Here is a 14,713-nt window from a genome sequence, read left to right as displayed (position 1 = left end):
ATCCTGAGCAAATGCTGATTTTTCCTACTTTCTTGGCCAAGATCCCAGGGTGCTGATTGAGGGACAAAAATCAATCTACGTGCAAGTTGCCTGGATGGCTCAGTCAGTTAGCATCTGCCTTCCACTAGGGTCATGATCCCAAAGTCCTGGGATTTCCGGCTCCCTGCTCAGCGGGGAGTCCCCCCCCCCCCCCCCCCGCTCCATGCTCACTCTCACTCGCCCCCCCTCAAATATAGAAATAAAACTTTACAAAATTAGTCTGTGTCCAAAGATGTTGCAAATTTTTTTCTGTGATGAGCTTTAGATGAGAGAATGAATCATTTCATTGGTGCTTTTGTCTTTATGCCCTTTGATGTACAGGGTTTGCCTTTCCACATTTGGGGCCTAAAACTTGTTTTAAATCATATCGCAAGTGTTGATAATTATATCCTCTGTTGTTAACAGAGTATATTTCTTCTTCAGTTGATGCTAAACTATCATTAATTTTTTAAAGCCTTTCAACTTTCATTTCCTTCTCTGAAATGAAGCATTGCTTCTATTTTAAAATATGCAGTTAAGTAATATTCTCCTCAAACTTCCCCTTTTTTACTGGAATAAGACTTTGTTAATGCTTGAAGCTGGATGGCCTTCTACATTGTTCCTTTTGATTATGTAAAATACGTGTAAAACAGGAATTTAAATAACTGAAGTCCTGTGTTTGTTATATCTCTTCCACGACTTCAGCACCTAATTTCGTGAAAGCATGGCAAGGCTGAGACCTCAAGGCTGGGAGAACAAGTTTAAATCCTCAAATGCCCTACTAATGGATCAGGTGCACAGAGTTGCCTTGCATCAGAGCCAGAAATGTTTTTGCCACCTGCTAGAGTTGAGAACAATCCTCTCAGATTTCAATGGCAGCTAGTAGTGACTCACTTTTTTTTTTCTTTAAGTAAACTCTACCCCTGACATGGGGCTCAAACCCACAACCCGAGATCAAGGGTCGCATGCTCTACCGACTGAACTGGCCAGGTGTCCCGTGACTCTACTTGATTGAAGCATGATCAGCCTTAGACTCTATTAACCTTAGTAGATGAAGTGTAAGCATAAGCTTCTTACAACACCAAGAATAAACAAAGAAAATAAAATAGTATTCAAGAGGATATTTGGGGATAGCTCTGGGGAATTGAGCCAAGATTATCTCATCATCTTTCTACCTCACTTGTTTATGGTCAAGTCCACCTTTCACCCTCCCTCGTGCATTGGGTCAAGGAAGAAATCAATCTAATAAGTGAACGCATACATCAATGTTAAGGATTCAAGAAGTCCGTCCTGAAATATCTATATTTTGAGTGGGCAAATGATTAGCCCAAAGAAGTTCATCACAATGGTGAAATTTCAGACATGAAAAGGGAAGATAGGGTAGGGGGTCCAGGCCCTCATTCAGTCCATTCGGACAACAGCGCACCTGTGAGGTGAACTGTGAGAACATTGTGTCACGTAGGTAAAAATGAAACCTAAATTTTGTTTGGTTTAATGTTTTGGTTTGGGGGTGGGTGTTTGTTTTTGGTTTTTGGTTTTTTGTTTTTGGTTTTTGTGTTTTCTTTGGTCTCTGAACAACCCTGTACAAATCATCCACAAATTTAGGAACAGCACAACCTGGATCTGACAGCAAAAGTGTACCATGCATTCTTCTTTTCGTTCCGTGTTTGGTTCTGCGTTGCTAAAATAGCACACCTGTCAAAGCAGCCAGGTACGATGGGGTTCAGCACAACTAAACTCGTATAAAAAAAGAACAGATAAATTATAAGGTAATAGTCCAACTCTCACATCCAGCATGTCGTTGTCATCTCACAAGCAAGTTGACAGCTGGGCCAGCCCTCTATTGCGGTGTTGATGAAAAATACCGACATCATCACTCTAGTGCTCCACCAGTACTGAACCTGACTTTTTAGCAAATTCAGAACTTTGTGCCAAGCTTGAAATATAGAGAAAGAGGGTTCAAAATGGCTCTCTTCTTTCTTTCTCTTGCTATGCCCACAAGAGAGGAAAAGGGAAAATGAAGAGAGGGGAGCAATAGACCTAGTGGAGGTACCAGTAGAGAAAGAGAAAGAATGGGCCCCAAATGCAAGTATAATCCACTTAGAAGCAGAATTATCCGATGAATCTCCTATTGCCTATCTCCTGCACTAGAATGCAGGGTCCTTGATGGCAGGAATTTGTGTACTTTACTCACCACCACAGTATTCTCCATGTGGCACATTTTATTTCTTTATTTTTTTCATCTGTTTTTATTTATTTTTAATTAAATTCTACACCCAACATGGGTCTTGAACTCCCAACCCCAAGATCAAGAGTCTCACGCTCTGTGGACTGAGCCAGCTATGCATGCCCATCTACCATATATTAGATGCTTAAATATATTTGTTGAGTGAGTGAATGAATGAAATTAGTGCTCAAAAGAAAATAAGAGAAAAAATGCATACACACACACACTTGGTTGTACATGCCTCTGGCCCACCTTTGGAATGGCAAAATAAATTGGAAGAAGGATTAATCCAGTAATAATGAGGGCCAAATTGTACTCCATGTTTTACCATGAAATTACTTTCTCTTCTGAGGCTCTTTCTCCATCTGTCAAATGGACTTGAACCAGATGACCCTTAAAGCCACTTTCAACTTTAACATTAATTTTGTGCTTTAAACAAAAACCAAGAGTACTTTCCAGAGAAACAGAGGGGAAATGGACTGAGCTCATTTGTGTGCAAGAAGCAAGAGCAGTTTCCTCAAATCTCACCCAATAAAGGAAAGATTTTTGTTCTTGTTGTTTTTTAAACGACCTAAGAAATAAAAATCATGAGGTGGAGGAAGAGAGCTTCACAGTTTAAAGCAAACTACAACCTTTTAAAATATAAATGCCATTTAAGTCAAATATAAAAGCATTGACAAACTGTCAGCCAAGGTTGAAAGTGTCCTCTTATCTAGACTTGTCACCTCCTGAGGTCTCTGAGAGGTGACAGAATTTTGCATGGGATGCCCTGTCTGAGGTGCTAATTGTCCTCATTTCAAATGCCCTAGGCTTTTCTCCAACCCGGGTAGATTAAAAGGATGATGCCAAGGGTGGTCAGTTTTATAGAGTGGATCTGACATTTCGAAATCTTTTTCTCTAACCTTTCAAAACTAACTTTGTTCTTCAACTAGCTCATCTATAGGTGTGAATTCTCCTGTGACAGTGTTATGATTTGGCACCTATGGTGACTTTACACATTCTCTCGGCACTTACTAAAATTCACTTCCTTTACAAAAATGAGAAAAAGGAAAAAATGTCTTGAAAAGAGCACCTCCTTTTGAAAATATCTGGGTTTATCTATGAGGCTAATTTTTCTAATGCCCCTTTGTTTTGTAAGCAAGAAGCCAGAGAGAGGGTTGTGTGTGCTTAAGGCTATTTTAAATACGTTTATTCTTTCAGCCAACATCATGGGCACCTACTGTCTGATGGACACTTTAGCAGGTATTTAGGTTAGAGAGAAGAGCTGTGACTGAGGAAAGGATGGGCTTCTGGGGGAACAGTAGCGGGGCATCTAACTCAGCTTATATTCTAAACCTGCACAACCTCACTGAGACAGCAAGTTCTTGATCTTTCTGTCTGCCCCGTATGGTTCCTTGTACTTGTCCTAGTTTTACCTCCTTTGTGACTTAGAGGACACTTCCTAATTCAAGCTAAAAAACTCTTGCCTGCTTCTGAAGTTTTGTTCTTGGAATCATAGCTAAGCTTTGCTAACCACGTCTTACATTCTAGGCATTTCTCCTAAACATTTTACATGTATTATCTCATTTATTTTTATCAACAGCCTTATGAAGCAAATTATTACTATTATTATTACTATTACTATTTACCTACATTTTACGAATGGGGAAGCCAAAAGTCAGAGAGTCTCGGTAGCCTGCTCAATGCAACACAATTGGTCAGCATCCCACCTGGGAATTGAAGACAGGCTGCTGACTTCAGAGTCTGTGTGTTTCACTAATACCCTTTTCTGTCTCCCAACCTTAATTCTGAGGTCACTGTACTGAATTAGTTGGGCTTCAATCTCTTATCTAGCAGGTGTAATTTTGACTTCTGGAATATTCTTCATATACTCCTCAAGTGTCAACTGTTCTCATGACCTGACTTGTAGCATGTCTCTGCCTATCTATGTGCTTTATGAGATTGGGTACTCTGCTTTAGCCTGGGCCTCATTGATTAGCCTGTCTTGGAGTCTCTTACAGAGTCAAGGTCTGTTCACTCAGGCTTACAGGCCTGGAATCTGGATCATCAGCTTATTCATCTAAAGTAATAGAACACTGAATCACTGTATTGTACACCGGAAACTAACACAGCACTGTATGCTAACACTACTGGAGTTAAAATAAAAACTTAGAAAAAAAATAAGAGTGAATTAACAGAACACCACGTGGTCTGGGTGTCTTCTGTCCTGGGTTGGCCTGGATGCACATACGAGATCTTATTAAGGAGTTTTTCTCCTTCTCCTTTTACTCAACCAAATGAAGGCCACTCTTGCCCAGTTTTTCCTTATCTTTTCCCATAAAGATAAAATGAAATAACATACATGATGTAACTGGAACCTACGATGAATTCCTCTTGGCACATCGATCTTAGCACACAGTACCTGACCTAGTTAGCACCTTTGTTCCCCCTCTCTCTACCTCCACAGAGAGTGTGGCTTCTATTTACTTCAAGGAGTCTATCATTTCTGACGCTGCCTTCTTTCACATTCATTGTTTACCAACGTCTGTCCTGTGGTCTCCCTCATTTTGGTTTATAGAAACAAGTCTTCTCATCCCACATCTTGGCACCTGACAACATGTCACCCTTCTGATTTCATCAACCCAGTTGCCTTTGGATCATTACTGAACCTTCCCTCTATTTCCTTTCATCCTGGGTGGGGGCACTCTGGGTCTGAGAGCAGTCCAAGAAAATACCATTTCATTGTAAAGGAGGCTCCAGCTTTCTTTCTAAAAATCTGTTCTCTTTCTTGGAAGTTCAAAAATAGAGAGCTTAAACTACAAGATTAAAGTCCAAGAGACTGTTATTTTGTCTATACATTTTTTTGACTGAACATTGTTTTAAGAAACCTCTGATGTTTTGAAACAGGGAAGGCCACTTTGATCTATATCCTATGAATACCAAAATTTGGCAAAAGAACAGGATGAAATGGACTATATAAACGCATCCCTGAGCAGTTTTGTAGATACAAAGGAAATATTATAACCCAGGAAACAAAACAGCTAATGGTGGATTTCTGAATGCATTTTGTAGTTACAGATGTGACATTGGCATCATTTTTCTTTTCCTTCTCAGTAATCAATATTTTATGAAAAATGCTAGAAACATTGATCAGTGTGGAGTTTAGTGGTATGAGTCTTTTACAAAGCAGGTCCTATATGTTCTGAAGTTTCAAAACTGTCTAGACAATATCAGGAATTATAGTGGTAAAGGTATGAACTTTTCAGTCCTTGCTCAGTCCTTTTCTTTCCTGAAACCGATATGGTCACTGAAATTATCAAAGTAAATATATATCAAACAAAAAATAAATGAGATTAAATATCCTAAAACTTTTACTTAGAGATGAAACCCTCAGAGAGCTCTTTGTCATCACTTTATAAACACTGGCGTAAGGTTAAATGCTGCCTACCACAAAAATAATCACAGGTTTCTACCTTGTGTGCAATTATTTTTGTAAGGTAGTATATAGAATGAAGAATCAAACCTAAAATAGTAGATATAAACATAAAAAGCAAAGAACTGGAGAATGTCACAAGTAAAGCTGTAATACTGCATATTATTTCAAAGTAAAACAAAGTTAACTTTCTCAGCAACTTTTTCTGTTGACTAGGGGCACAATCTGAAACCATCTGACTACCGTGGAAGCTTTGCAACCCCGAATACATACTGAACATGTATTTTTTTAATCCTTTAACACTTACTCGTATTTATCATGTTTTAAAACTACTAGCTTTCGGGGCACCTGGGTGCCTCAGTGGATTAAAGCCTCTGCCTTCAGCTTGGGCCATGATCCCAGGGTCCTGGAATCGAGCCCCTCATCGGGCTCTCTGCTCAGCAGGAAGCCTGCTTCCTCCTCTCTCTCTGCCTGCCTCTCTGCCTGCTTGTAGTCTCTGTCAAATAAATAAAATCTTTAAAAAAAAAAAAACTACTAGCTTTCTACAGAATTGTTCCTAATTTGCATCCTCAAAGTTCATAGAAGTTTAAGAAGGTAGTAATGATGGGTTCTAAGGTATTGTCACTATCACAAAGAGCCTAAGAAAATGGTCCATTTGCCTGTGATTAGGCTGCATGTAATAATAATAGTGATTATAATATTCACTGAATCCCCACAAAAATCCTAAACTTATATGACAAATGACTGCTTTTAGGTGGAAGTATATCAAGTTTGTGTGAGGGAACCTTAGAGATATACATGCTTTCTCAATTTTAAATGAGAGAATAATCACATATTAAATAATGCTGTTTGAGACACAGAATCTTTTGAAAACTGACATCTCCAGGCCAGAAAATATGATTGAATAATTGATGAAAAGGCTGATAACTACTGTTTGGTGTATATTTGTCATATTTCTTCTAACCAAACAGGAGATTATAGAGGGCGATAGTAATGACTTCCATGTTGTCTAACACAGTGTCCAGCACATCCAAAGACTTCTCTACATGCATGATCTTTGTTTGATCTATAAAGTAATAAAAACCTAGGGATTCCTACAGGCATTTCTTCCCTCTAAAACTGACACCAGGAAGAGTATATGATCCTTTTTTACAATTGCTTTATGGCCCAAGGAAGTTGGGCTAGATGGGCCAGGATCTGACCTACTGGAGGGATTCTTAGGCTCATTGAATAGAGTGCTTCCAGCATGAACCCAATAGGAAGCTGTACTCAAGGAACTGTACTAGGTCCCTTGGGGGTACAGATACTCAGTGTGCCAGCGTTTCTGATGCCTGTGTCATTGTGGTCTTGAACACTTCTCTTAAGTGCCCGAGAACAAGCACTGTCAATGAGAAAAATCTGTTCAACCGCAACTTCCTAAGGTCCCAGGCCAGGATTGTTTCAGGATCCCTAATTTTATGTGAGGCTTAGTTCCAGTGGACGCCCTCACTCTATCATGTGCTAGAAGTGAGAAAAACACTCACAGGCGCTATGCACAATGCCTGCACCACATAATAAGAATCTGCTACTCTTCGGTGCTGAGACTTTACAAAGCATGTGATAAGGAAATTATGTATTTCTTTGCCATTCTGTCATAGATTTAGTACCATGATTTTAAAAAAACGTCGATTCTAGTCCCCATTTTGCAACACCAATCGGGAAGCTTTTGCAGTCTCCTTTCCCCCCTGCTTCCTCACTGAACAGTATACGTGCATATATATTAGGCTGTTACAGCTGGCCCCTTATCCACTTAAAACAAAAACTGAGTGATTCAGACAGACTTCAGATAAGCAGTCAAGATGGGCTCTATCTTAACAGTACTGAACTCGGCTATTTATAAACATTTCATGAGGCCAGTCTGCTGAATGGAATACAAATCGCCTCTACTGCCTAAATTACCGCCAGCACCTCTTGGTTCCACAGTCTGGAGACAGTAAGTGGTCATACTCACTGGCAGCCAAGCTGGGCGCATGTCACAAAGCTTGAGAAATTCTAAAAGAGCAGCATGACCATGACCACCAGACTGTTACTATGCCTCCAGGTCTCTCCATTACAATCCTGTCACTGGATTTAGGCATTGATGACCCATGTGACATGCAAACATATTACTCAGTAAGGGTAAAAGTTTAAGGTATGGGAATATAATGGAAAGAGCAGAGGAATTAGAGCTGGTACAATTTCATTTTGAAGTCAGGCTTCACCAGTTCCCAAGTTTGGGCATTGAGTTACCCTACCTGTAAAATGGTATGGGTACCTATTCATACCTTAGAGTCACCAAAAAAGATAATGTGCTTAGAGCACCTGGCATATAATAAGCACTCAATGGTAGTAGCTCTTGTCATCATTAACAATGCCTTGTATTCATTACCACAGCACCCAGAGAAGAACCCTGAGGGTAGGGAAAGGAGCAACCCACTTTTGTGGGGCTCAGAGAAGTTCAGTAACTTGTTGAGGGTCACACAGCTAGTGAATAGCATCACAAGTATCTGAACTCAGGTCTCTCTAATCCCAAAGCCCAGGTTCTTGCCTTAGAAACTGCTACTGTTTCTTGTGTATATGTGGCTCAGAAAAAAGTAGTGATTTGACAACCTTAATGATTCAGGTTGTTTTGGAAAATGTCAACCTGGAAAGCCTGTAATAATATTAAACTATATAAAAGCTACTCACAGGGTGAGTCTGCTTTCATGCAGCCCTAAAGGCATGCCAACAAACAGAAGAGTCTTTTCAAAACCATAAATAAAGCAACCATAGTGAGATCTAGTGACCGGCTAGTACAAAGTGGATTATACTGGAAAATTCCCAAGTCCCATCTATGTATCATCTTCCCAAAATTCCAGGGAGCTATCAGCATACACAAGAGCATCACAAAACCAACCCCTAGCTCAGAAAACCTAGCTTTAGGTTGATGTCCCTGATGGTCCTCTTCCCCCGCAATGCTCCCCTCTAGTAAGCAAGTCCTCCCAGTTACCTGGACTGAGGAGAGAGAGAAAGCTGGTGGGGTAGGGTCAGTTCTCTGCCCCATCCCTGTCCCTACATCAAGCAGGCAGCCAGGTTCCACACACACACACCCCCACCCTGCCCTTTACCTCAGAGAACATTTGTCTTATTAACAGGCCATCTAAACCTGGATGATTTCCAGAATCCTGAGCACCTTGATGGGATTGTGCATAGGAGGGGACAGCGCCTTGCCATGCAGAAATGTAGGAGGGAGATTCGTGCTCACTGGACCTCTAGGAGACAGGGCCTAAGGAAAATAGTTTCATGGCACACATAGGGAGCCTGGATACCAGGCATCCGGGCTCCCAGCTTAGACAGAAGCCCCCTCCCCACCTCACCTCTCATGACCCTTGGGCCCAGGAGCAGCAGGGACCATGTGGACTCAGACAGTGAGGGGAACAGGGACAGTCACAATGGACTGAAGGCCCCATAGACGCTCCCTCACTCCCAGCCTTGGGTAACTCACTGGAAGAGGAGAGGCCCTCTAACAGTGAATAAGATCGAAATTCCTTCGCTTCTGTGGGACGGTAGGAAGATGTGGGTTTAAACTGCCGCCCCGGAGCAAACCTGCCCCGAGATGCACACCACACAGAAGACCCAGCAGGCAAGTGCACACTCTTTATTACCAGAACCAGGAAGCCTCTGACAGAGGCTGAGCTTGGCGAGCTGGGAATTCATGGGGGAATCTCAAGAACACCTTTCGTTCAGACTGGAGACCATCTAACTTCCCACCCCCTGGGCTCTACCCCCCTCGCGGGAGCAGAGAGCCTGCAGGGAACGCACCAAATGGAAGAGAAGTGCTTGCCCCAGTCCAGTTCTTTTTTAATCCAATCAGTCTTCCAAGAGGAGCACCATTCAAAGCACAATGTCTGCCCTTGGAATCCATTTTGTTCTTCATCCATCTTGACTGGAAAGGAGCTTGAGATGATGGTGGTCCAAAGCTGAGGGATCGAGTGTGTAGCCAACACTCCCTCAAGTACTGTCTTTCTTTAAGTCACCCAGCAGTCTTTCAGGCAACTAGAAAGAGAGCTGTCCCTCTAAAAGGAAGAAATCAAAAGAGTATCAGAAAGTCCCACCTGCACTTTCATGAAGCCACTTTCCTGATCTCTGCCACTGCTCATTTGTCTCACTTGTGAACAGTGAGATGAGCAATTCAGTGACACAAGTCCTTTCATGAAAGTCCCTGATGTTACTCCTGGAACTGCAAAAATATCTGGATGTAGGTGCCTGGGTGGCTTAGTGGGTCAAGTACCTGCCTTCAGCTCAGGTCATGATCCCAGGTTCCTGGGATCTAGCCCTACATCTGGCTCCCTCCTCAGTGGGGAGTTTTCTTCTCCCCTGGCCCCACCTTGAGATCTCGCTCTCTCAAAAATAAATAAATAAAATCTTTAAATACACACACACACACACACACACACACAATCTGGATGTCATTTCAATTGGGTTTACCGGAAAATCGTGCTGTATGCAAGGCAAAGACATCTTCCTGATACACTCTGTATCCCAAATTAGGCTCTCTCCTGTTATCTAACCGAACTCACCAAATCAAGTTATAATGTGTGCACCAGGTATTAACATATAAGTCCAGTTCCTAACACATACTAGACAGTAACTATTTGTTTAATGAATTAAATGTAATCAAATTTGCTATCATCTATAGAATTTACTACAGCAATACCCCCTTTAACTCTTTCAAATTAATCCTAACAGAGAAATTATACTCTAATAAAATTGTTTTGCTCTCCTTTCCCCCCTTATGAGTGCCAGAGCATCTCTTCTTCCCTGACTTCCTCTCATTCTTCTCAGTTTCAGCCAACGGGGGTCTCAGTGAGGTGTGGGTCAGCTGGAGTCAAGGTGTGATTTCTTTAGACTCTTGGGAGATCTTCTAATGGGATGGGTTCAGCTTCTTCAACAACAAACAAGTTCTGCTGGCTCAGAGACACAGAAACAGGCCCTCACCTATAAAACTTAAAAACAAGAAGCAAACATGAACACAGTGGGTTACAAAGGAATAATAGCATTTTGAAGGAAGAGCAGCGCTCCTAAAAATTCAATATAGTTATAAGTCAAAAAACACATGGCTGTTCCCAGCCAAAGACATGGCATTTTCAGGAAAAAAGATGCTAATAAGAAACCAGAAAGGAGTATGTATTTACATATGTAGTACCCACGATGATAAAAAAAAAAAAGTTGTTAGTTTCAGTATTGGAATAATGGATTGTTTTATTTTATTTTCTCTACAATAATTTTGGTTTTCACATTTTCTGTGACGTAAATAAGTTACTTTTTGATCAGAAGAAGGTCTTGGGAAATTAGTTTTTCTTTGGAGTGTTTTCATTCTTACCTTCTTGAAATCAGTGAATTTGTCCTGGGTCCAGGCCTCTACTTTCACCTGCCACACAGACTTTCTTGCATTTATAGCAGGCCTTACGCCATGAAAAATTCATGGCCTTACACCATGGGCAGTCCCAATTCACTGGACTGCATCCTGAGACAGACTTCTCCTGGTGCTCGAAATCCAAAGCTTTTTTCCCTTTGGGTTGCTTGGCCTTCTGCCCCTGAGGCTGCTGTTTCTTTGGGCTTTCCCTCATACCTTCGCTCCAGCCATCCCCTAGGGAGATCTCCTGGGGCCTCTGTGGACCTTCCTGGCTAGTCCCCTGGGGCCTCTCCAGATCTTCTTCCTGGCTTTGGCTACTGTTGTCCCCCAGAGAGGCCATCCCTTGGGGTCTTTCTGGATCTTCTTCCTTGCTGTGGCTCCCACTAGCCCCCAGGGGTACCAACTCCTGGGGCCCCTCTGGATCTTCTTCCTGGCTGTTGCTCCTACTGGCACCAAGGGGGGCCATCCCTTGGGGTTTTTTTAGATCTTCTTCCTGGTTGTGGCTCCCGCTGGCCCCCAGGGGTACCATCTCCTGGGGCCCCTTTGGATCTTCTTCCTGACCATTGTTGCTGGTGGCACCAAAGGGGGCCATCCCTTGGAGTCTTTCTGGACTTTCTTCCTGGCTGTGGCTCTCACTGGCCCCCAGATGTACCATCTCCAGGGAAGTCTCTGGATCTTCGTCCTGGCTGGCACCAAGGGTAACCACCTCCTGGGATTTCTCCAGATCTTCCTGGCTGAGTTTCCAACTATCCCCAAGGGGAATCATACCCTGGGGACTCTCTAGACCTTCTTCCTGACTCTGGCCCCAGGTATCCCTGGAGGGGACCATCTCCTGGGCCTTCTCTGGACCTTCTTTCTGGATCTGGCTCCAGCTGTTCACAGAGGGGACCACCTCCTGGGCCTTCTCTGGACCTTCTTTCTGACTCTGGCTCCAGCTGTCTCCAAGGGGGACCATCTTCTGGACTTTCTCTGGACCTTCTTTCTGGCTCTGGTTCCAGTTATCCCCAGAGGGGACCATCCCCTGGGCCTTCTCTGGACCTTCTTTCTGGCTCTGGCTCCAACTATCTCCAAGGGGGGCCATCCCATGGGCCTTCTTTGGACCTTCCTTTTGGCTCTGGCTCCAGCTATCCCCAGAGGGGAACACCTCTTGGACCTTTTCTGGACCTTCTTTCTGGCTGTGGCTCCAGTTATCTCCAGGGTGGACCATCCCCTGAGTTCTCTCTAGACCTTCCTGGCTAAGATTTCTGATGTTCCCCACAGGAACTGTATTCTGGAGGATCTCAGGACCTCCCTCCTGGCTAGAACTCTTTTGGTCCCATGGTGGGGCCACCTCGTCCTGGGAGCCCACTGCAGCATTTGGACCAGATGAATAAATCCCCACAGGAGGCATCTGAAGTGGGACTACTGCAGCTTCTGCATCCACGACTACTGTTGTTGACAGAGGTGGCAAGAAAGGGATTCCCACTGGGAGTGGTGCACGGATTGGAAGGGGGTATGGCACCGGCATTGGCACAGGGGGTTGTATGGCCTGAGGCCAGGGACCTGGCAGTCCTGGCATGTAAAGAACAGTTGCTGGGGTTGGCACCTGAGCCTCAAAATACAGCCTACTAGGAAACCCCATGGCAACCACATCTCTCTGCTGCTCAGCATTCAGGGGCCAGGCTGCAGTCCCAAACTGCTCAGCTCGAGGCCCAGGCAGTATTTCATGGGCCAGCGGGGTGACCTGGGCTGACCTCTCCACGTGGTGCAGCCGCCCACGAAGCACATCACATTCCATCAGCGCCTGTTGCAGGGAGGTCCGTGTGAAGCGCAACTGTGTGGCTGCTTCCTCTCGGTCCTCACGCAGCCGCTGCAGCTCGGAAGCCAGGGCCCAGGTAGCGGTCTCTCGCTCCTCTACTTGCTCCTGCAGCCAATGGACCCGGTGCATCTGCTGCTCCCGCTGCCTTGCAACCACACGCACGCTCAAGGCTAGCGCGCTCCAGGCGCAGGCCCTTTTGATGGCGTGCGGCACCTGAGGGTCCGCCACCACGGCCAGAAGCCGGTCCTCTACTTCATTCCAGGGCCGTGAGCGGAAGGCCACGTAGAAATCTGGGCCGCCACCGTTCAGGAGGACTTCATTGTTGATGAACCTGATCACCTCGGTATGGCGGAACCCGCTGGCGTGGTCCCCAAAGTCAACCGCCATGGCTGCTGCGGCCTAGTTAACCGACTGACTGCTGCGGCCTGGTTAACTACCCGCCTCACAGGCGATGCCACCCTTGCTGCCGCCAGTAAAGGTCCACCCCTCACCTCCCCAGTCAGTCCTACTAAAGTCCCTTTCCAGTCCTTCTCAGCCTCTTTCCTCTCTACCTCGTTTTCCCCACAAAGAGTAAAGCAGATTTCCTCACCACACCAACCTCTACCAGGCGAGGGTGTTACACGTCACAGAGACGATCGGAGTCACCCCGCAAGGCCTGCTGGGATCCACTTCCCTCTTCCGAGCGCCCCCTACAGGGCGAATAGGCTAGATGACTGCACTGGGTACTACAGCGAGCCTATGGAAGAATTTGTTTCTAAGAACTTCAGAAGGACAATCAATACCCAGCATGGTGGAATGAAGTCCTAATTGGGTGGTAGAGTTGCATAGGTGGGTGCAGTTCTGCTCTTATCTCAGTTCTGTCTCCCATAATTCTTGGGTACTACTTCAGTCCTTCAATATAGTCAGTCAGAGACGCATGGGTGGCTCAGTGGGTTAAAGCCTCTGCCTTCAGCTCAGGTCATGATCTCAGGGTCCCGGAATCGATTCCCGCATTGGGCTCTCTGCTCAGTGGGAAGCCTGCTTCCCTCTCTCTCTCTCTCTCTCTCTCTCTCTCTCTACCTGCTTCTCTGCCTGCTTGTGATCTCTGTCAAATAAATAAAATCTTAAAATATTTGTATATAGTCAGTCATACTGTCTATACACTTCCCTTGCCAGCCTGAACAGATGAACTTGGAGTCCCCGTCGTCAAGAAAATCCAGTGACTGAGCTCTGAATGCCCTGAAATCTCCTTATAAATTCACTCTCATGTTTACTTGATCAGCTATTCTCAGAGGGTGTCTCTCTTCTTCTTTTAGAGTAAATGTTCTTCTCATAATCAGGGTTTTCCCTATAAGAAATGCTGAAAAAGTGCTTTAAGCTTCATTAAATAGTAACTGGAATCTACATGAAGAAATAAAGCACATGCTAAAGGTAACCACATAAATGAATACAAAAAATAGTATTCATGCATTTTGTAATTCCTCTTTTTTCAAAATGTCATTTACAGAATGACTACATAAAATCATTGAAGCCTGTCTTCAGGGGCATACAATGTATAAAGATGTGATTTGTGGCAATAACAGTGTAAACTGTACAGAATGAAAGATTTTTTATACCAATTGAGATTTGGTTTATATTAATCTAAAATAGAATGTTATACATTAGCATATTAATTAAAATCCCCCCAAAACACTAAGAAAATAACTAAAAAATGCTGAGAAGGAAATAAAAATTATTACCAAAAAAGGAGTCAATGAAACATAAAAGAAGGCAGTAGTGGAGGAATTGGGGTGGAGGCAAATATGAGACCTTTTTTAAAGATTTACTTGCTTATTTGAGAAAGAGAGTGAGTGGGGAGGCAGCAAG

General features: G+C 43.8%; 1 protein-coding gene across 1 annotated transcript; it reads right to left on the bottom strand.

Moving 5' to 3' along the window:
• Positions 1 to 11,047: 11,047 nt before the first annotated feature.
• On the bottom strand, positions 11,048 to 13,255 carry TEX13D (TEX13 family member D). Its single transcript, XM_045994822.1, has one exon. The coding sequence runs from the start codon at positions 13,253 to 13,255 to the stop codon at positions 11,048 to 11,050; it is 2,208 nt and encodes a 735-aa protein (XP_045850778.1).
• Between the last annotated feature and the right edge of the window lie 1,458 nt (positions 13,256 to 14,713).

The sequence above is a fragment of the Meles meles genome, chromosome X, assembly GCF_922984935.1.
Source record: "Meles meles chromosome X, mMelMel3.1 paternal haplotype, whole genome shotgun sequence".
In the NCBI taxonomy this organism is placed as follows: Eukaryota; Metazoa; Chordata; class Mammalia; order Carnivora; family Mustelidae; genus Meles; species Meles meles.
The sequence above is the reverse complement of the archived record's forward strand: the minus strand, read 5'-3'. Positions and strand labels throughout refer to the sequence as shown.